The sequence below is a fragment of the Drosophila melanogaster genome, chromosome 3L, assembly GCF_000001215.4.
Source record: "Drosophila melanogaster chromosome 3L".
In the NCBI taxonomy this organism is placed as follows: Eukaryota; Metazoa; Arthropoda; class Insecta; order Diptera; family Drosophilidae; genus Drosophila; species Drosophila melanogaster.
In genome coordinates this window covers 26,353,625-26,378,106 of record NT_037436.4, presented here as the reverse complement: position 1 = coordinate 26,378,106, position 24,482 = coordinate 26,353,625, and the positions used below count along the sequence as shown (strand labels likewise).

Below are 24,482 nucleotides of genomic sequence, written 5' to 3'. Positions count from 1 at the left end.
TTTATATTATTAAATGTTTTACAATCTTTTTGTATTCCGTATAGTTCTTTATGAAAAAGGAAAATTCAATTTTCGTTTAGATATGCACTATGACATTATTTTTTACAACAGGTTTTAGTATTATCTTCTGATTTTTTTTTTCTTCAATTTTGGGTACTTTTACAATATAAATGAGTATAGTTTTATTTTGGAAAATCGATACATCTGAAAATTCTTTTCAATTGACAATTGTGACAATTTACCGAATTTGAATATTTATTTCATCAACTTGTTTTAACTCTGCTTTACTTAAAAGCAATGTATTTACTATATTCAATTTGGCAAAGTGTTGCATATTTAATGTTATTGGTTTCATCCTTTATAATCCTAGCCTGGTTTTGTAAGCTTATTCTTACAGAATCGGAAGCCCTGATCACGATGACTTAGTTACAATAGAATAAGCACTTAACAATATAATTTCAAATAACAACGAACAGGTTATAATCAATAGGCAGCTTGAGCAAAGACTTAATAAACTAACAAAAATAACAAACGATCTTACAAATTCAATAAAAAATTACTTAGGAAACTGTCCTTTTTTATTGAATTTGTAAAATCTTATTGTCAGTTTCTAGGTCCTTTAATTGTTTTTGTTTGATTTTGTTTATATTATCTTGTCTACTGTTGATTATTTACATGTGAGCACTATAAAAGTTTATTTATTACTGATCGTCTTTTTGTTTTCTTACACTTATATTTATACTACTGTACAGACATATAGAACTAAATATATGTACATATGTATAAGATGCGTGCACTGCAGTACATACCAGAGTCGCAATTTAACGAAATATCGAACTAGGGTTGATTTTTAACACATCTCTCTTTTTCTTAATTTTTTTTTTATCTTTCTTTTATTTAGTCACCTCACATAATCACTTAATTCACTTAAAATGTATTTATTTGATATATAATAAAAATGGTAAAATAGGTGCACTTACATAATTTTCTCCACGTTCAAAAGATATTTTGTGAAGGTGTGTGCTGCTTTGGTAGGTTAGTATAATGATAATTTTAAATGTTTTAAGTTAAGTGTTGTTTTAAATTGATTTCCTTGTTTCATTTTAAATCATTTTACTAGTCATTATTTACTAGTCACTTTCCTTTTTCCCAATTTTACTTCTTTGTTTTGTTGTTGTTTTACCCTACATTATTACATTGATTTCACTTTTACAATTATAATTTCTTGCAGATTTCAACTCGGTATTTAAATATAAAAATATCTATACAATATATAAAATGTGCAACGATTTCTAAGTAAGAGCAACTCAGAACGCCTTGATTTCGGACAACGTTCGACGATGTGAAAAATTCACAGATCGCGGTGGAACTTTTAATTAAGCCCTTTTTGGATTGATGCTTGTTGTTGTGTTGATATCAATTGCGGCAAAAATGTGGGTATGGCTTCATTCAGGGCCAACTTGAGGCACGTGACCAACTCTCGTTCGCTACCCACTAAGGAACGGGGGTTGTAGTAGCCAATAATACCCTTTGAAACTGGGTTACGCTGGCATAAACTGTGGGCCTAGACGAGTGTAAGCCAATTTTATCATACAGGAAAAATAAATACCTTTTCATTGGCACCCAAATATGAAAGAAAATTTTTTTTCCAATGTGATTTATGTATTACATATGTATTATGTATTAACAGGTACCAATATAAGCGGTGGAGATTAGAATTTATTTTATTTACTTTTATTTAAATCAGGAGCACTACCCTCGCAAAACTATTTCATTATCTAGTATTACAGAAATTCCTTAAACTTTACGGGCTCATGGTGAACCATTATTCTTTGTCGGGGAGTTCTAATATACAATTGTGTTTCTTAATGAAATCCTAGCCAAATATACCCTTCCCTAGCATATAGTAATCATATTGTATTGTTGCATTTTCAAATTTTCTGCGCCTGCATCTGTTAACAGTTTTACCAATGAACTAATGAAAATTCTTAATGTGAGATTTATCTTAAACAGCCCTTCCGTTGGCTGTTTCTCAAGGGGGTTTGTTGATTCTGTAAGTTTGTAACATTATTATATTTATTTCTGTTATTATTTCGGTTTTGCTTACCCTTGTACTGTTCTCCACCTCTTTTGTTTTTCTGTTTTCCGCCTCGGCATCTATAATTATACCCGTTACTCGAAGGGTAAAGGAGAGAGAATTGCAGTTTTTAACACCAAAAAATGAACGCGAAAGATTATAATTGTGTATTAAAAACTGCATTTCCATTCTTTAAAAACTTTTTTAGAAATCTAGAATGGCATTTTCAGCACGATAATGCCCCAATCCACACTGTACGTTCGGTAAAAGCATGGATTCAAGGCGGAATTGTAAAAGTTCTGGAATGGCCACCTTACTCCCAGGACCTTAATACAATAGAAAACGTTTAGGGATGGTTGGATGGGAAGGTATATGATATGCCACTCAAGAGGAATCGATTACCGAATAACTTTTGATTACCTACAAAAAATATATAAAAATATTCTAATTTAAATATTTAAGTGTTAATCATCTAATTTTTTTTCGAAATGGATAGATAAAACTTAAATTATCGTACGGGGCGCTATCCTGATGACCCAAGTTACCTGTTACCTTACCCTTGTATGGACTGTTTTTCTTTTTTATTTAAATAAATATCTATAAACAACAAACGACAAGTTATAGAATTTTTTAACTTTTAAGGAAAAAAATTTCCAAAGCTCCCGCTTAAATAGTTTTCTAAATATCCCACATCGAAGATTTTTGCTCAAGGGGCGGTAACCTGGTGACGCGCAGTGTATGAGGGAGTTAAGAATATTTAACATAGACATGGAGCAGAACGAGCAATGAAAATGCCGACCAAAGGAAATGATAGTTGATATGGCGGTCGACAAACTGCTTATACTAAGAAAATGTCGAATATGTATATTTACTTCTAATTAAGTTATCGTCTACCCCAGAGACTCGGATATTGAAGCGAACTGGGGCTCTTTCCATCCTGGTGGTTGGATTGGTCCACAGCACAGGCTGATGGATCCATAGTGCCTTAAGAAACTCGTCGTCCATTAGGATCACCAAGGATCCCTCGGCCAAAAAAGCGTAGCTGTCGAAGGTAATATGGTCGTTTCGAACCCTAATGGACACGATCCCAAAATATTGTTCACCGTTAGCGGGATTGACTTGGTGAGACCTTACTATGTTGCTACTTTGTCTACCTTTATGAAGTAAAGAATAATGTCCCGATGCAAATCATTCAATTTCACATTTCTTGTGAATCGCAAGGGCATAGTCTTGCGGGTGCACGCTTTAGAGTCCGGCTCTAGCTCAGGGCGTAGGGTGTGGTGGTCCTGCTTGTACACATACCTTTTCGCTACAGACATTAATGAATAAGATCAATAATTGAGCGTGCTTGCGACAAAAGAGTATAGGAGCCACTATACAAAATCGAAGGAAGCAAATTAATATATTCGGAAGAAGAGAGTTCTAGAAGAGGAGGAAAAGATTGAGAATTTGTTGCCTGCGAAACACCGGTGTAATCGTGTTCGCGGATTTCCCTTCCCTACCTATGACCACTTTCCTAAAGAGCATGGCTTCAGTGGCCCCTTTGGTGCCCTACGTCCGGAATAACATCAGCCGAGTTCAGTATTTAATTTTTTTGAAATTCATTTTTGTACTAAGGTTGGTGACTAATTTTTAATAATAATATTTATAATAACTAATGATAAGTTCAAAATAAATTAAAAAAGTACATATATAAATACAAACTTAATTAAGTTAAGGAAATATAAGGAAATGGTTTATTTGTTGTAAATTAAAAAAAATTTATAAAAGTTTAAATGAAAGTTATAATTAAATAGATGCTAAGAACACTAGTTGCTCACAATATTCTAGAGAAGGGATAAATAATTTATTTAACCTTTCCCATAATTCAGTTTTTGTTTCAGTGTTTTTTAGTATATTCTTCTCTTATGAACAAAAAACCGAACAAAAAAACCATCATGTTTCATTAAGTTATAACTTTTTAAGTTTTAATAAAAAATTTTTCGTTTGCTAATTTGGAAGTTTATATTACTTACACACAAAAAATTAAAAATAACCAACACTACCAAATCAAGCCATTTAAAAGTTTCACTGATAAATGTGCAGCGCTTATTTTGTCAAAATACTTATGCCGACTGGTGTATGTCATAAGAGCAAGTGTTTTTTAAAAGATACTTATTTGACGTATCGATAGAAACTACATAAGAAAATGAACAAAAAACTAAATTTTCGAAAGTGTTCAATGTAGGTTTTGTGGGCGTCTTGTGGGCGTTGACGTGTAACGTGTAACGAAATAAATTGATGGAAGGCAGGGGAACCTGTACATGGCGGTGCACGCTTTAAAATCCGGCTCTAGCTCATGGCGCCGGGTGTGGTTGTGGTCTTGCTTGTACTATCCTTTTCGCTACAGACATTAATGAAAAAGATCAAGAATTAAGCGTGCTTGCAACAAAAGAATATAGGAGCTTGTAAACAAAATCGGAGGAAACAAATTAATCTATTCGGAAGGAGACAGTTCTAGAACAGTAAGGAAAGCATGAGAACTTGTGTAATTGTGTTCGCGGATTGCCCTACCCAACCAATGACCACATTCCTTAAGAGTACGGTCTAGTGGCTGCTTGGTGCCCAATGTTCGAAGAAACATAAGCCGAGTTCAGTTTTTAAGTTTTTAAGATATTCATTTTTTTTTTGCCTTCATGGTGGTAACTAATTATTATTAACAATATTTATACCTAATAATAAGTACATAATAAATTAAATAAGTACATAAATAAATACAAACTAAAGTAAATGAAATATAAGGCAATGGGTTTTTGTTTTTGTCGTAGATTCGAAAAAATTTTAAAAAAGTTATTCAAATAAGTTATATTTAAATAGATGTGAAGATCACGAGTTTCTAAATATATTTTAGAGGAAAAGTAGTTATTTAAATTTTTCCACAATTCAGCGTAGTTCTCTTCTCTATGTTCTTGTTCCATGAATTATTATTTTTTCTAAAAAAGTTTCTTTATTAGAAAAAGGAAAAAAACTGAAAAAGAGTGTGTTGAGAGTAAAACCAAAGACACTAGAATAACAAGATGCGTAACGGCCATACATTGGTTTAGCACTATGCAGCCACTTGCTTACGCTGAGAGCGTAAGAAATCTAAAAATATAATTTTCTTGCTTGTGTGAGAAAAAACAAGAGACCAGATCGAGATTTTAAAACATACATTTTCCAAAAAGAAGAAATTACATTGAGAAATAAATTTTTCATAAAATGAATACGTAGTAGAAAATATAAACTTATTAAATAAAAAATATGAAAACTGTTTATTGCAGAAGTCATATCAAAGACACTAGAATTATTCTATTTGGCTTATTATATGTCTATAAAAAAATATATGAAAACTGTTTATTGCAGAAGTCATACCAAAGACACTAGAATTATTCTAGTGTCTTTGCTTCGGTCATATCTTGAGGCACATAGTGCGGACACAAGCACTCAACGATCATTGCCTTGTTCATTTTTCACACGCCGCAAGCTGAATACTCTAATGGCAAATATTCTAATCTAAAGTCATTTTTGAAATTTATTTTGTGATATTATGATTCGGCTATTAGTATTTCTAAGCTATATTTAAATAATAATAACGTTAAGGCAATGCAAAACAAGAATTTTTCGCATGCTGCCAATTGATCAAAAATAATATAGATTTAAAGTCTAAGAACTTCTAAGGTGAAGGGCATATTTTGTGAAATTTACAATGCATGAGCATACGTGTGCACACATACAGTTGTCTGTCATCACTGTATGCGTAGAAAAGAGCAAAAATTCAAGAGAGCCTGGAGCCACCTAAAGAGCCACGGCGAAAAAATCATGTTCCAAAAAATCGTATGGCGTTACGCATTTTGTTATTCTAGTGTCTTTGGTAAAACCGGTAAGATTTTTCTCTCTTATACTTAATTGTCTACTTCCGCAACACCATTAGGTGTTCGTAGTGTATTCATTAGAAGAGAAGATTTTTCCAAATTAAATTTTTGCGCTAATAATATCTTTCAGCACTAAAAAAATTTCAACGCCCGCAGGTTATAATTTCTCAAAAACATGAACTTTTCACGACTTGACTCCACAACTATTTTATTAGATAAAAAAATATAACGGAACTAAAGCCGGGGTCTAGGCCATGCATAATACTGCATTTAATATGACCCTAAATTAGAATGTCACAGCTGAGCGCAAGCTTCCTATCAGGAGTTTTCAGAGTGATCTAACATAAGGGGTTCGGCTTCAGTCGCCACTACACACGATGAAGGACAGGCACACGAACATGGCTATATCGAGTAGTATGATCCTTATCAGGCTAATATAACAATTCTGTCCTTATCTTTGCCAGGAAAACATGTCATCAAACTAAAAATCGAGATGTCGGTTTAATATGTGTATCGTCATCAAAAAGATTAACCCAGATCGGTTAAACAATTTTTGAACAATAAAAACCAATTTTAAATACTGGTCTATCGAAATAGATCTAGCAGAAGAGAAAACATTTTATACATAAAGGGAAATAGACGGAATAAGTCAAAAAAATTGAGTCGACATATGTTTTATCATCTGAGTGACTTTTAAAACAAGCATTATTATTAATAATATGTATATATGTAGATCACAAGTATATGCAATATTTTATACATATACACGTATTAAGCATAGTCAGTTCAAGCTCACCCCATTTTATGGAATGACGAATAACAAAAAATATCACTAGTTTAACTTTAAGCTTAAAGAACCGTGTTAACATGAAGTAAATTGATAAACTTTATTTTGCTTAACAACGAACTTTTCGTAAGTCATTCTTTAATGATAATTAGCGAAAAAATACATCGAAAAGACTTAACCATATTATAAACAATTATACATATATGAAAAACAACAAATTTTTAACTTTTACCAATTTGAGATGAACAGGGATGAACGATAAAAGTTAAAGACAATGTATTCTGATGTTAAACAAAATTTGAATTTGAATTTAAATTTGAATTATGGTGAACACATTTTCTGCAATGAAAAAACCCAAATAAACGGATTTATTCAAAATAGACATTTTGAAATGAAACTAATATGCAATGGAATGGTCCTCTGTCTAAAAAAAATCGTGTAGTTTTTGTTTCCGAAATGCGAACAAACCGCATTTTGTTTGTTAAAATTATAATATATACCCGCAAACATACACTATTTTTTGATTAGATATAGAAGCCTAATATGAGCCTAATTGATATAGATTAGAAGCCTAACAAAATTGTTTGTAGCCCTTTCTAACCCAATAGCGAAATTAAAATTTCAAGTTGAGCGGTTAATATAAAAATATATAAATACTTAAATTTAATTGTGTATCAGGTCTAAGGCTACGGTGCTATATGTTTCAAAATTTGTAATTTCAACCAAATTCACATTTCAACGGCTTACACTTCTATAAAAATTTAGATATTTTTAGTAGTTTATCACTAAACTAGCTCGTGTTGAATTTTAAAAGAATTTATTTGTCCCGTTTTCGGGAAATTCCTGCTTCTTCAAAAAGTGGCCAAACAACCTAACCAATAGTCATTTACCAAATGTAGTTTTTAAATAATTTCCAAAATCACTTCTTAAGATCGGAAAACCACAACTGCCGTCAACAGAGACAATTTAATTTTATTTATTGTCATATCTCAGCGCTTCAAACCATGAACATAGGATTCATCTAGTAATTGCAATCCTTGTATGGCTTTGTATATAGTATAGTTTGTATATAGTATAGTATAGTATATTACATCAGCGTATAAGTGCCCTTCTCCAGGAAAAGGACTTGGGCCGAGGGAGGTGCATTCGGGTCTTAGGACTGTTACTGTTGCTGTTACTCCACTACTCCAACTGGGAATATCCGAATTAATTTTAATGGTCCATAGTGTGGGCAAGATAAATTTGGGCGGTTTTTAGTTGCCACGGTTTACGTGGACAAAATGTTTTCTGCATATCGATAGAAATTTGTAAAACAAATGATTTAATCCCTACAAAAAATTAATAATTTCTCAAAAGTGCGGGCGTGGCAGTTTTGGCGGATTGTGGGCGTTCAAAACTGCCGCGCCCACACTTTTGAAAAGTGTTTAGATTTTCCTTCGTTTTATTCTTTGTCTTACCAATTTTTATGTGTATACCAAAAATACTGTGGCCACGCCCATCCTTTCACCTACAAAACGACCAAACCAAAAGAAGCTGTGCTTTTTAAAGTATAAAAAAAATATATATATAAATGACAGCTCTCAACACAAAAGACGTCAGGTAATAGTCAAAAGCTGTTGGAGGTGTCTCCAAGGCGCAAAATATACTTTGGTAGTTGGCTGCATAGAAGGACTTCATAGGTAATCAGTTGTCGATTTCAGCAAATCCTTAAATGTTGCTCAGATCGGCAGATACAACATTTTTTAAGCAATCCGATTAATTCGTTTTAGAGGGTGTCCATCTTGGGATTGGTACCGATTTGTCAGACCACTGCACTATTCTCCTCGTCTACTTCTTCTCATTCTAGAATCAAGAATTATTTTATCGGTAATGATACCGATTAAACATGCTTCAGTCATAAAAATATCAAAATCACAATGACGGGTGTCGCAACCTTCAGTAAACCTTACATTTATAGAACTGCCACATTGGATACTTCAGGTGTGCATTAATATCATTCGTTATCTATGCAGACGTGCTGCGGTAGCATCTAGGCACGCCTCCTTCTATCTCTCTCGTAACGATTTACAAGGCTAGGTTGGTGACATATATTTCAGGACGCACGCGCAAAGGTCCAGCTGCTCCTTGTCGGTTATATGGGGTCTCGTCCTGGAATCTCAGCCTAACTTCATTCTACAAATCATCAATGTGGTTGCGTGCTACGACAATTAATAAAAGGGCGCCAACTACGACACAGACAACGGAATGGAGGATATGATATTTCAATTAACAGCTTTCGATTTCCCTTAAAATGAACACTTAATTTAGATGAAATAATTCTAGGGGGGAAAAACAATTTTGTACCTCCAAAAATCATTTAAAAAGTAAACAAACATTTATTTTCGGACATATGTGCGTGTGCACAGCCAGCAGCCAAAAATTAAACGGACCAAAAAGAAAAAAAGAAATAAGTCGTATCAATCTGTAAATCGTAAAGACAAATAGCATATTTTTGCCCTTGAGAGCCATTTCCACCATTCCGGTCTGCTAGAGACCTTGGCCTTGAAAACGATACTGATCCTACTAATACTTAGGGGTTTATAAGTATACATTTTATATATATTTATATTTTTTTATCTCATGCCTTTTTTTCATTAAATAAATCAGTTAAAAAAACACACCCACATTTGGAAATCCGCAGACAAAAGCGCTTCCGGGTGATTTTCCTGTGGAATTCAAGGCTTATGCAAATAAAAGGTTAACAATAAAAAAAACAAAATAATATGGAGACATGCCGCGCCAATTGCGATCTTTCTTCTCTATTTTCGCTTATTTCATTTTTTATCTTCTCAAATGCCCTTCAATTTTGGGCTGCACTAAACACTAAACCAAATGAGGCGTCTCGCTCTCACTTATAACAAAACAAACACATATAAAAAATCACTACAAACTTAACACTACTTAAATTAATTAATTATTTCGGAGCGGACTTAACATGTCTTTCGACGCATCCACGATAGAGACAAAATAATGCCACAAAAGCCGCGTCAATTGCTTTGGGCCAGACTCGGGGAACTAATCAGCTCGATCGCCATGTTCTCTTCCGGGAACCGGGAATATCACGCTGCTCTTAATTTATCTTTAGCAAATGCAAACTATTTGCTCAATATAGTTCACTTAGTTCAATATAGTTGTAAACTCTTTATTATTTCTTATTATTATTATGTATGTATGTATATAAGACATAAATTGAAAAAAAAATATTAATTTTCAATGACAGCATTGTATGAAATAAATTTTGTGAAGATTTTGAACTATTTGAACTTTTGAACAATTGAACTAAATGAACGACCTAGTTCATTGATTTTAAACGAACGAACGAACTTATTCCCCAAATTGAACTAGGTTTACCCAACACTACTAAAGTGTATAGTAGATTAAATGAAAAGTACGTATCAGCCTCTACTATTCGACTATTTAAAATTTATATATTCTGGATCAGGATCACTAGTCGGCTATGTCCGTTAGTTTATATTACTTTCTTTTCGTCTGTTCGTCCTTCAGGATGGATACTAGAATTAGGCAAGCGTGTGTCAGTAATATTTTCTGTTCTTAAGAAACGGATGATGATATAGTAAACTGATATCTTGGCAGAACTTAGCTTGCGGATATAAACGGTTACTTGAGATGGACCGAGCATGTTTGTGATATTGTTTATATTGGGAGTATCGGGTTTTAATTAGTATGAGATTAAGCATACAGATTCCGAGGATATAACCGCAGCGCAAATTTGTTTACTGATTTTACCACTCGCCCTCTAACGCTCACAACTCGCTAAAAACTATCACTCCTATTTTTTTTTGAAAACGAATTTGACATACTTGATTTAATTATTTTCTTGCCAATTTTTATCGATCTAAACAAAATTGTAAAATTTCTTTTAAGCAATCCTACCAGCCTCGACAGAGGTATCTGATAGTGGAGGAGCTGAACTAAAGCGTTCTTTCTTGTTTTTGTTGTAGATCACATAGGGAATAGCTGAATAGTTTTATTGGTGATTCACAAATGCAAGCAAGTTATGGAGGACCCGTTTACGGTATAAAAGCTTAAATATTGCAAAGCTCCAAATAGCCCTTGTTAGATAAAATTGGAAACTGTCGGTCTTCGTGATTAAACTAATCATTTTAGCACGGGCAAAGATATTCTATCCTTCTCAATCAGCTTTGACTTAATCTGTTAAGGACCTTCCAATTCTGTACTGATTTCTTCGGAAGGCATAACTTAAAACAAATCGTTACAAGTTGGCTTACAATTTCAGAACATCAATTTCATTTGGCTTTCAAAGCGAATGGTCGTGTTTTTTTTTGCGACCCGATTCCTATTTTGTGTTTGCCGAACCAGCCGTGGTTTTTAATAATCTTCTCTAATTATCATATATTTTAAACATAATTATTAAAGAGTGATTCTTTCCCTTCGCGAGTGATTCTTTTGTGAGTCCTTTGCAGTAGTTTAAACAAATAAACAAAGTATTTTGCATTTTTCGTCTTTGTGTTTTGTTTACTCTCCCTTTTGTGCGTTTTTTGTGCGTGTTGTTTTTTGCATGCACATAAACTGCACTTTCCGCTCTCACTCTCTCGCTCTTTCGCTCTCCCACACAAAATCTAAATTTCTCAGCGTGCAGACTGTTCTCGTGCGGTTCTTTTAACAGCTCTCTTGAAACTTTTGATCTTGTGTTTTCGTGCACAGTGGTCTGATTTTAGATAAACATGGAAACCGTAAATGTTGTCTGCTTTTATAAAAATTGTTGCCAGGCTATAAAACCTGAGCAGCCAAAAATGACTTCTTGGCTATGTGATAGAATGGTGCATACTAAGTGCGCTGGCTTTAGGGGTAAAAAGGGTAAAAATCTAAATTACTGTTGTAATGCTTGCCTTGTGGTTGCGAACGAGATGAAATCGTTTATGCGCCAAACTAAAGGTGGCTTGAAAGAACTGATCAACAGTTTTGGCGTAACTAGAGATAGTTTTCGTCAAGCCGATGATCTTCTTTCCTCGCTTAATTCACAGTTTTATGCCCTTAAGCTATTAGATGAATCTCCAAAGCGCAAAAAAGCCGCTAAAGATTCCGAATTATCTGCACTGGTTTCTCAACCAGTAATTCCACCTGTCCCGATTAGTTTACCACCACAAGGGAACATTGAGTCTGGACTACCAGCACAAGTTGGCACTTCAGAAATACAATCTGCAGGGCCAAAACCCCTCGCGGTGGTTCCACTAAAGAAACAAATTTTCGTTTCTCATATTTCCCCTGATCAAACATCGTCTGATGTATTGGCTTATATAAGTTAACACGCGCAGGGCCAAAATCGCTAACTCCACGATAAGACCGTACGCGGCCTCAGTAACGTCAGCGCGACTGCAACTAATTCGCGAAATATGACCCCTGCATTCCAGCACCAGCCAAACATTCTACTGCCCGGAGCGTGTGAAGCGCAATGTCAGCATTCTGCCGTGAGCGCTGCTTCAGAAGACGGGCTACTTCATATTAAGCTTAAGTTTTCTGTCTTTAGTTTAAAAACTCATCAGAACGCGCATAGTCGCATAATAAATCGCAATAATTAAAATTTTTGTCTGTTAATTGGCGCCCACGGCACTCTTATAGAACTCACAATATTTGTTCACCAGCCAAAGCTGTGACAAATAAACGAAAAAGTGCGAAGCAAACAAAGTGAAAACAAGAATAAAAAAAAAAGCTAAACCAACGGTTAAAACAACATACAAATTAAAAAGAAAAAAAACGGTTAAAACGGTTAAAACAACATACAAGTTAAAAAAAATAGAACCCCAACACGAAGTGTTGAGAGAGTAAAGAAAAAATCAACAAATCAACAAGTGCACGCATCGGTAGTTTAAGCAGTTACCCAGAAATGAAATACATGTAAGTGATTTGTTCATTGTGCCATGCAGAAAAGATTTAGCGACAGTAGTTTAGAACACAATATCCCCTCTTACCAAGAATACAAAAACCGCACAATGACGCAACAAGAATCAGTACAGATTGACCTTCACATACGAAATTGTCTGGCAGAGCAAGCACAAATATTTGACCAAAAAATAGCAACTTTAACAGAACAACTGAACGCCTTAAAGGCTACTGCGCCAGAGGTGACAGCTTATAAGCCTATAGAAATCATACCAGAAGTTAGATGTGAAGAGCCCCCAGACATAGTTAAATCTATTCCTGAGTTCGACGGCAAACAAGAACATTATATCTCTTGGCGCCAAGCGGCCAACGCCGCATATAAAGTCTTCGAAGCTTATGACGGAAGTTCTAGGCATTATCAGGCTGTTGCCATAATACGCAACAAGGTTAGAGGATCTGCAGATGCGATCTTAGCATCATTTAATACAGTTTTAAATTTTCACGCGATAATTGCTAGACTGGATTTCACATATTCAGACAAAACTCCGGTTCACGTAATTCAACAAGATTTAAGTACTTTAAGGGAGGGGACCAGCCCCTTTTGAAATATTACGATGAAATAGAAAGAAAGCTGACGCTTTTAACTAACAAAACTCTCATGACCCACGACGCAGCTTCGGCAGCTGTGTTAAATGACAAATATAGAAACAATGCACTTCACTCATTTATCTCAGGCCTGAAGAAAGCTCTAAAATGGGCAGTTTTTCCAGCCCAACCTCGAGACTTACAGACTGCCCTGGCATTAGCAGAAGAGGCAGAATCAAGTAACGAGAGAAGCATTTTTGCCGCAAACTTTGCTCGGCACATAGAGGAAAAACCGCAAAAATCTGGGAATCAGAGGTCCCAAGGTTCGCGTCAAAACCCCCAGCAAGAGAGCGACGCTCCCACTATCTTTAGGAAAAATCCCCATTACCAGAAAGGTAACGGTCAAAAGCCGAACACTTCAGGTAGCGCTAGACAGAGATATTACCAGAAGCCACAAGAATCAACTTCCGAACCCATGGAAGTAGACACGTCATCACGCTTTAGACAGCCCATTCAAGCAACAAATTTTAAAGGTGGTCATTCAGCGAAAAGTCGCCAATCATTTAACCACATGCCCCAAGACCAAAAAAACGAATACGAAGAACAGGCAGAATCCGAGGCAAATGCGGCTGAAGACGATTTGTCTGAGGTCGAAAGCTGTAATTTTTTAGGGGTCACTCCCTGCTTCCGTACATCACACGTACAGTAGCAGCGCAGACCATAAAACTTCTTATCGATACAGGGACTTCGAAAAATTACATTAAGCCACTTCTAGGGCTGCCACACTTTGTGCCAGTCGACAAGCCATTACAGGTAAAATCACTACATGGTCATACAAGAATTGAACGGAAGTGCCAAATTCAACTTTTTAAAACTAAAACATATTTTTTTTATTTTAGAAAATCTAAGTGATTTTCACGGCATTATTGGTCTAGACTTACTAAAAAAGATTAACGCCAATGTTGATTTAGAAAAAAATTGTATCACTTATGATCGCGGTTTAGAGCCAATCAAGTTTACAAAATGCCAGAACGTAAACTTTATTAAAATAGACGATGGCGATGTTCCTGAAGTCATTAAAGATGACTTTAACAAAATGATTAATAAAAGAACAGGATCATTTGCAGATGTTAATGAGTCCCTGCCCTACAATATCAATACAGTTGCAACAATACGAACTGACGGGGAGCCAGTATATTCTAAACTGTACCCTTACCCAATGGGCGTATCCGAGTTTGTCAACGCAGAGGTTAAACAACTTCTAGCGAATGGCATAATAAGACCGTCCAAATCACCTTACAACAACCCGGTCTGGGTTGTCGATAAAAAGGGGGTAGACCAATCAAGCTAAAGCTAAAGCGTATGGTCATCGATTTTCGTAAACTTAACCAAAAAACGACTGATGATAAGTACCCCATCCCAAGTATTTCAACCATATTATCAAATATGGGCGAGGCACAGTACTTTACTACTCTTGACCTCAAATCGGGATTTCGTCAAATCGAATTAGCGGAAAGGGACCGGGAAAAAACCGCTTTCTCCGTAAACAACGGAAAATATGAATTCTGTAGACTCCCTTTTGGTTTGAAAAATGCGCCAAGCATATTTCAAAGAGCCATTGATGATGTCTTAAGAGAGCAGGTAGGGAAAACCTGCTATGTCTACGTCGACGACGTAATTATCTTCTCTAACAACAAAGAAGACCACGTTAAACACATCGATTGGGTGTTAAACAGTCTTCAGACGGCTGGCATGAGGGTGTCTCAAGAAAAATCCAAGTTCTTCAAAAAGAGCGTGGAATATCTGGGATTCACGGTATCCCGCGGCGGGATTCAAACTTCGCCAAGTAAGGTTCAGGCCATAAAAGACTTCAAACCGCCAAAAACCTTGTTTAGTCTCAGATCGTTTTTGGGGCTAGCAAGCTATTAAAGGTGCTTTATAAAAGGCTTTGCCAACATCGCACGACCAATAACGGACGTCTTAAAAGGCGAAAATGGTAAAAAAAAGTGACAACAATTCAAGGAAAGTAAACCTTGAATTAACACAAGATCAACTAAGGGCTTTTAATAGACTAAAAGACGTATTAGCCTCTGAGGACGTTATTTTAACATACCCAAACTTTAAAAAACCATTCGATTTAACTATGGATGCCTCAGGGCACGGTCTTGGTGTTGTCTCAGGACGGACGTCCAATTACCTTGATTTCTCGAACATTACGAGACAACGAAGTAAACTTTGCAACAAATGAGAGGGAACACTTGGCCATTGTTTGGGCCCTAAAAAATCTTCGAAATTATTTATATGGCGTAAAGAATTTAAATATCTTCACGGACCATCAACCGTTGACTTTTGCCGTGTCGGATAGGAACCCAAATGCGAAGATAAAACGCTGGAAAGCTTTTATTGACGAGCACAACGCAAATATTTTTTACAAGCCTGGCAAAGAGAATTTCGTGGCAGACGCCCTATCTCGCCAGAATGTAAACGTACTCGAAGATTGCCCAAACTCTGATATTGCCACAATACATAGCGAATAATCCCTTACCTATACTATCGAAACGACCGAAAAGCCTGTAAATTGCTTTAGGAACCAGATCGTAATTGAAGAATCTAACGCCACATCAGTTAGATCTACTATTTTGTTCAGGGAAAAAACCAGGCACGTTATAAGATTTGTCGACCGTAACACACTTTTGCAAACAGTGCAAAGTAGTTAACGCAATACATTGCGACCTACCCATTTTGGCATTCATACAACACAGTCTAGTAGAAGCGTTTCCGTCAACCACACTCCGACACTCCAAAAATATCGTGATAGACATTGTCGATAAAACCGAATAGAGATAAATAATTATTGCAGAGCATAACCGAGCGCACCGAGCAGCGCAGGAAAATGTGAAGCTAATTCTCCGGGACTATTTTTTCCCAAAGATGAATTCGCTGGCAAGAGAGATTGTGATAAACTGTAAGGTTTGTTCAATGGGTAAATATAATCGACATCCGGTCAAGCAAGCGATGGGTGAGACCCCAATCCCATCATATGTTGGGGAAATATTACATGTTGACATTATTAGTACCGACAAAACATTTTTTTTAACATGCGTCGATAAACTCTCAAAATTTGCGGTCCAATATATTACGTTAAGGAACCGATTTTATAGCTGGTAAACCTGTTTCCCAAAATAAGGATAATTTATTGCGACAACGAAAAATCTTTAAATTCCGAAACAATAAAAAATATACTAAACAATTTTGATATTCAGATTTGTAATGCCCCACCACTCCACAGCACCTCTAATGGTCAAGTGGAAAGATTCCACAGTACCCTTACAGAAATAGCCCGTTGTCTAAAAATAGATAAACACCTTAACGAAACCAGGGACATAATCCTTTTGGCGACCATTGAGTATAATAGGTCAATTCACTCAGTAACAAACAGAAAACCGACAGAATTAGTTTACTTCGCCCCTTCGGATTTATTAACAGAAACTAGGGATAAAATTGTACTTGCGCAAGAAAAACAACTTGGGTACATGAACCGAGATAGAATCCATAAAAAGTATGGCTAAAATCAAACAAACGATTGGGTAATAAACTGTCACCACTGTGCACGGAAGAAGCCATTGATGCTGACTTAGGTACGACGGTTCTAATAAAACGGAGGGTGGTCCATAAGGACAACCTTAAGTAAACCCAAGAAAAAAATTAAAAACAAATATAAATAAATAAAAAATTTCATCGCTTATAGTACTTTTAATTTTAATATTTTTATTACAGGTTAGGATATTTGTGTGTGCTGGCTTCCGCAATCACCTTGACAATAACGACTATGAAACTTAATGACTATTCACACGCAGACTACATACCTATAATAGACGGTGACTTAACGATATGGGACAGATACGGATATCTCGGACACACTTCTAACATAACTTCATATGAAACTTATGTTGAAGATACCAGACGGCAACTGAACTACTTTGGAAAAGACCATATGCGAAATTTAATAACTACTGACTTGGGGCACATAGAATCACTAATAGCTACGATTAGGGTACACCATAGACATGCTCGCAGTATAAATCTTCTAGGTACAGCACTCAAGGTAATAGCCGGAACCCCAGACTTCGACGACTGGGAACAGATTAAATTTAAACAAGGGCAATTAATAGATTCAGCAAATAGACAGATCGAAATAAATACGAAACTTCAATCTCGACTAAACGAAATTACAAGGTCAATGGTAAAACAGACAACGCGGACTCAGAACACCTATTTGAAAGTATACTTGCTAAAAATAGAATAATTATTACAAACCTAGAAGACTTGATACTGTCGGTAACTCTAGCTAAATTAAATTTAATAAGCCCCCTTTTTTTTGGATAGTGTTGACATTCACGAGCTGGCCAATAAACTTCTCACAAATACGAGCTTAGCAGATATTTTAAGAGTATCTAGCGTTAAAGCCTTTCAGAACAACGATTTATTGTATTTCTTAATCAAATATCCTAAACCAGAAACAGTTTGTAAAAAAATTAACGTTTTCCCAGTTCAACATAATAAGATAATATTAGACTTTGAGAATAATAGTGTAGCAGCCGAATGCGGTGCACGAATCTACGCCGTCAAGGAATGTAACGCAGCCATGAGTACCACCTTCTGCAAGAGATTGCAGAATCCGACTTGCGCTCAACAATTGGTGTCTGGAACCGTCGCACAGTGCACCACTCTCCTTGGCCATCTGGATCCGGTGACACTTGTTGAAGAAGGTGTCCTGATTATCAACGACGCAACCTTCAGGGTCGAAGATAACCTAGGCAGCAGTAAGATGATCTCGGGAACCTACTTAGCCACATATGACGATCGTATATCTCTAAACGGCACCCACTACGAAAACCACCAGGGCGTCCTAAAGAAGAAACCCGCTGCGGCAGTGGCCACTGCTCTCAGATCAATGTGACTAGCCATCGAGATCAACTAAGCTTGCCGTTCTTGCACGAGCTGTCGCTGCAGAGCCTCCAACATATTGGTAGTCTGAAATCTGACATCATTTCGAGACCCATTTTAAGCAGCGGCGTCACCATCGCCGTGTTCCTAATTGTTTATGGGATCATCCAAGGCATCCGTTACTGTCGAGTCAAAAGACGACACCCCGACTCCAGCATCGAGATGACGATACCTTCCCGAAAAGCCGAGGACGACTTTAACCTAACGCGGGGAGGAGTTAACACGCGCAGAGCCAAAATCGCTAACTCCACGATAAGACCGGACGCGGCCGCAGTAACGTCAGCGCGACTGCAACTAAGTCGCGAAATATGACCCCTGCATTCCAACATTCTACTGCCCGGAGCGTATGAAGCGCAATGTCAGCATTCTGCCGTGAGCGCTGCTTCAGAAGACGGGCTACTTCATATTAAGCTTAAGTTTTCTGTCTTTAGTTTAAAAACTCATCAGAACGCGCATAGTCGCATAATAAATCGCAATAATTAAAATTGTTGTCTGTTAATTTATACAACACAAAACAAAAGCCGATAATATAAAAGTGAAAAAATTTAACTTCTCTTACGCTAGGGACATACCATCTTTTAAGATAACTGTCCCAAACGAGCTATTTCGACCATATGTTCGGGTGATTTTTGGCCGGATAGTATGATGGTAAAAGAGTTCGAAGCTAAGATTGATATTCCCAGAATATCAGAATCCTCTGTCCGCTATCCAGTCCATCTTGAATAAACTGTCTGACAGGGACCAATTGGTAGTTCTTGGTGATCTTTATATACCTGGCACAATGTGGTCCCCAGAAAAACAATCGAATATCCTTCTCCCTTTAGCACAACATGACTTTATTCACGGCTTGCTCGACTTATCGTGGTCGCAAGTTAATTATATTCCAAACTATCTTGGTCGACTGTTGGATCTATGTTTTGTAACAAGCCCTGAAAGGGTGTTTCTGTCCAGGGTAGCACCTCTTACTCAACCTGAAGATCCATATCATCCTACTTTCGAGGTGGCAATCGACATAGGTACTGTATTAAAAGTAAATTCAGAGAAGTCAACAAAGCGAATTCCCTGTTTTCGCAAGGCAAATTTTCGGAGGCTAAACAATTTTATAGCTGGCTTTAATTGGTCCGATCTTTACTCCTGCAACATAATGGCGGATGCGATTAATATGTTTTATACCGCAATTAAATCATTTTTTGACTCTTGTGCTCCGATGTACTATCCGTCAATCTCTAAACCTCCTTGGTTTAATAAAGAGTTGACACACCTAAGAAATGTAAAGTCCAGACTCTATATAAAATTTAAAAATACTGGTTCTCAGTCCATCCTTTGTAAATATTTAAGCGCTCGGTTAAACTTTACCGTGCTTAACGCACAGGATCCAAAACAGTTTTATAATTTCGTTAGCACTGAGCGAAAAACAAGTGCTTACCCTTCCTCGCTATTTTTTGAAAACACTACGGTAACATCGGATCAGGCAATAGCCGATCTAGTCGCTAAGTTTTTTCAAACATCAGATTCAACTTTAGCTCATTCCGAACAGCCATACTCTTATGCGGTATCTAAGTCGAATATAATATTTTGCCCCACTATAAACGAAAGCTCACTGCTTAACGATCTTCAGCGTGTTAAACCGGTCTATTCGCCAGGTCCTGATGAAATCCCTGGCTGTGTGCTCAGATTCTGTGCGGAAGCCTTGTGCAAGCCTCTACTGAAACTGTTTACCTTATCTCTGGGATCTTAACTGGATGCAAGCAATTAAAGAGGAATCTCTAAATTGTCGGCTATCCCAAAACTTTTTGAAAATGTTATCACTCCTCATTTGCAGCACCTTTGTAGATCAATCATATCACCGTGTCAGCACGGTTTTATGAAACACAGATCAACAAACACTAACCCCTTGGAGCTAACTTCTTTCGTAATACAGGGTTTCAAAAATAATCTTCAAACAGATGTCATCTACACTGACTTTAGTAAAGCATTTGACTATGTTAACCATTACCTTATAGTAAGGAAACTTGATCTTTTAGGTTTCCCTGTTGATCTTCTAAATTGGATTTCATGCTATCTGAATGGCAGGACGCAACAAGTCCTCCTCCGGTGTCCCACAAGGGAGCCATCTTGGTCCGCTTCTTTTTACCTTATTCATTAACGACCTCCCCTTAATAATAAAACATTCGCGTGTACTTACGTACGCAGACGATGTTAAATTATGCCTCCAGTACAAGGACACTTCGTGCCATTTGGACTTACAATCCGATCTAGACCTATTTAAAATATGGTGCCGTGATAACGTATTAGACTTAAATGGCTCCAAGTGTAAAGTTATGACCTTTTGTCGTGCCAACCCAATACGCACGACTTACACTCTAAGTGGGTGCTCTTTGGACAGAATAACGCGAGTTGATGATCTTGGTGTTCTTCTGGACCCAAAACTAAAATTTTCTGACCACATTTCGTCTATTGTCAATAAGGCCAGGGGTGTGCTTGGTCTTGTAAAAAGGTGGTCTAAGGAATTTGATGATCCTTACTTGACTAAAACCTTATTTACTTTGTTAGTCCGTCCGATTTTCGAGTACGGATCACCTGTTTGGAGTCCACAAAACGCAGTCCACTCGGACCGCATTGAATCGGTCCAAAAAACTTCTTACTTATTTCCTTGCGGCGCCTAAATTGGGATGCAAACCGTATATTACCTCCTTATTCTAGTAAACTACTTTTAATAAATTTACCGTCCCTAGCTAACCGTAGAACTATGCTTGGAACAGTCTTTATTTGTAAGCTTATTCGTGGCGAGTTGCATGACCCTTACAGAGTTTTATGTTCTGACTGTAATAGACTTTATCCTATTATCTGTTATCTTGACTCTCTGCCGCTCTTAAAGCAATCGATTTTAACTTTTTTATTACATAATTAGATCCTACTAACAGTAATATTTAATATAGGTATTTTACATTTTATTCATTTCCTCGTTCCTGTTCTCTTTTTTATATCGCGTCTATATCTTCTCGCAAATCGAGCCGTACGATACACGCGCCCCTCGGTCGGTTGGGCGGGAGGTGTGGCCGTGGGACCCGTGCGAAAAAAAAAATAATAATAACAACATAACATAATTTAAAGTGTTTTTGATGAGTTCAATTTTTATTTATTTTTTTGGGAAGTTGGAAACGGGTTTGGTTAAATTTCCATAAGTCGACGCAAATAGCTTTAAAAACATTTTTCCATTTATACAAACATTTTGACATTTTTCTGTGTCACTTTCAGTTTCCATTCAATTTTAAACGTCTCTTTCAGTAATTTTACTCTCCAGAATCTAAGTAACTTTATATCCCGTAAATGCACCATACAAAACATAAAAAAACTGTAATTTTACGAAATGTACATATACGAATTCATACTGACCACCTATTTTTTGATAAACGTTTTTACTGAATAGAAGATAATTACGTTTTCTATGCGTAACGTAAAACTTATTTATTTCTGCAGATTTAAGTGCGCAACTTTATTAGAAGCTACTTATATTACTTATAAGATATAATTAATTCAACTCGTTATTATTTGATAATAATCGTTGACTATAAAAAAATATTTATATCGTAATTCAGTTTTGTTTATATTTAAAGCATTTATGACGGGAACGAACATGGTATTTGTAATCAAGTGGTACATTGCCTTCTTTTTTGCTGCTTCAATTTTTGCAATGTCGTGTAATGGCCATGGCAGACTGGTCGAACCACCAGGTAGAGCATCAGCTTGGCGTTTTGGATTTCAAACACCACCAGACTATAATGACCATGAACTCAACTGCGGAGGGCTTAGCCGGCAATGGCAAAGAAACGGCGGTAAATGTGGAGAATGTGGGGACGCGTGGGATCTTCCGGAACCACGACCCCACGAATATGGTGGCCACTGGGGAAAAGGCCAAATTGTGCGGAGCTATTTGCCTGGATCTCAAATGACGATTCGTGTAGAATTAACAGCCAGTCATATGGGGTAACTAATTTTTTTGTGTTTCTTTAAATCAGTATATACATAATTATATTTCCAGATATTTTGAGTTTCGAATATGCCCAAATCCAAATGCTAAGCAGTCATGCTTAGATGAAAATGTATTGTCAATTCTTAATGGATCTCCTTCTCAGCCAAATGAATCAGACCTAGATACCCGATTTTATCCTCGAAACGGAAGTTGCATATATGAAATTTTGGCACAGTTACCAGGTGAATATATTTTATTTTATTTAATATTAAATTAACAGTAGATCACAATCTTACTTTGGTAGAAAAGCCTGCCATTATTATCTAGATAAGTAGATTTACCATAAAATATAAAATATGAATATAATATATAATAAATACTATCTATAAAAATTATTTCAAATTTATATTCATATTCATTTGTAAATATTTTGAATAAAAATCAAGAAGAATGTGTGGGAATGCGAACGCATAATTTCATAAGTTTTCTGATCTGATATTTAATATTGGAGAATAAAAGAAAAAATTAATCTTATTGGTGAAAGGGGGGGTCGTGAACACAGTGTTTTTGGTATACCGATAACATTGGCAGGACAAACAATAAAACGAAGAAAAAAACATGGCAGTTTTGTACTTTTTTGAGCTTTAGAGGGGGTGTGAGTTCTTTGGCATATCGATTAAAACTTACAAGACTAATAAACATATGAATAACTATCAAAACATTTTTCAAAAGTGTGGGAGGTGCACTTCTGGGCAGTTTGCGGGCGTGACAGTTCTGGGCGGTTTTTGATCGTTATAGTGGGCGTGGCAAAATTATTTTGGCATTCGATAGATAATAATACATGACTAATATATGAATATGAAAAACTATAAAAACATTATTCAAAAGTGTGGTAGTGGCAGTTCTTGTGGCTTGTGGGCGTTATGGTAGGCGTGGCAACATGGATCAACTTGGGCTGCGTCTATGTCTCTAGAATCTGTATGCTAGTAAACCTTCTAGCCTTTAATGATCCTGAGATCGAGGCGTTCATTCGGGTGGACGAACAGACGGACATGGCCAGATCGGCGTGGCTATTGATCCTGATCAATAATATTATACGCTTCCTTACATACATGCGTGTTACATACATTTTCACGAATCTAGCCTTTTATTCTACTAGTAACGGGTATAACAAGGACAGCAAGATATTTAAACGTAATTCTTAATAAATTTGTTAATATATTGTTAATAATAAATTAACTATTTCATAATACACATTGCAGATTTTACATGTGAACACTGTGTTCTGCAATGGCGTTATGTTGCCGGCAACAATTGGGGTATGTGTGGCAATGGTATAGGAGCTATTGGATGTGGTCCACAAGAAGAATTTCGTTCGTGCTCTGATATTGCCTTAACTACAGAATATTTGCATCCATATCTAAGTCCTATTAACCCACCACCTTCACAATCTAATGGAATGTCTGCGAACACGAAACATAATACTGTTAATATACAAAGTTACAAATTAAAGTATATTTGCATCATTTTACTACTGTTAATACTAATATTAGTTTGCGTTGTTGTTATGAGTATCAAGTTTCACAATCACAACAGCTTTTGTATTCCACAATTTTGTAATAATCAAAAAAAATATTTATTTTGGAATTCATCTCAACACAATAATTTTATATGTGATCTATTTAAAAAAAATATTACCCTTAGCAATGATAAATTAGACGACCCAGTCCACAAATTAGGAGATTAAATAATGGAGTATAAAATTTAGTAAATGAAACAAGCACAGTATAAATACCTGTAAGTTGAATATATTTTTGCATGGTTAATAACTTTTAAACACATTAATAAAAAAACATTTAAAATTAGTTTATGTTAAAAAGAGATTAAATAAATATTTATTACAAATTGTTCTTTGTTCTATGTTAAGGTGTGCACTATAGAAAACCAAGTTTAACTTATCCTTATAATTGTTATATTTTACGCGAAAGGGATAATTAAAATGAACCTACTGGAATAAGAAGACTTACAATTAAAAATATCAATGGAAGACTTCAAGAATCCGATATTCAAGAATCGGATAGACTAGCGGAGTCGATAAGGCTTCTGCTATTTAAAGATTACTTCTTTGAAAACCATTTTATAAAAGCAACCAAACTGATAGGTTAAATTAAGAACAGCAAGACCGCAAAAACGAGTTCTTCTGTTCGTAGTGCACCCACAAATTGTAACACTTTTGTTTTGGGTTAATACGACAAATAGTCA

The 24,482-nt window shown here is 36.0% G+C and overlaps 1 protein-coding gene across 1 annotated transcript, besides 1 other annotated feature; it reads left to right on the top strand.

Moving 5' to 3' along the window:
- Window positions 1–5,112: 5,112 nt before the first annotated feature.
- Window positions 5,113–5,966: a mobile genetic element.
- Window positions 5,967–6,750: 784 nt separating this feature from the next.
- Window positions 6,751–23,967, top strand: CG42598 (uncharacterized protein; the record flags this gene model as incomplete). Its single annotated transcript, NM_001170386.2, has 4 exons — window positions 6,751–6,880; window positions 21,865–22,234; window positions 22,290–22,462; window positions 23,483–23,967. Exons 2-4 carry the CDS (start codon window positions 21,870–21,872, stop codon window positions 23,965–23,967), a joined length of 1,023 nt encoding a protein of 340 aa, NP_001163857.2. The 5' UTR covers window positions 6,751–6,880; window positions 21,865–21,869.
- Between the last annotated feature and the right edge of the window lie 515 nt (window positions 23,968–24,482).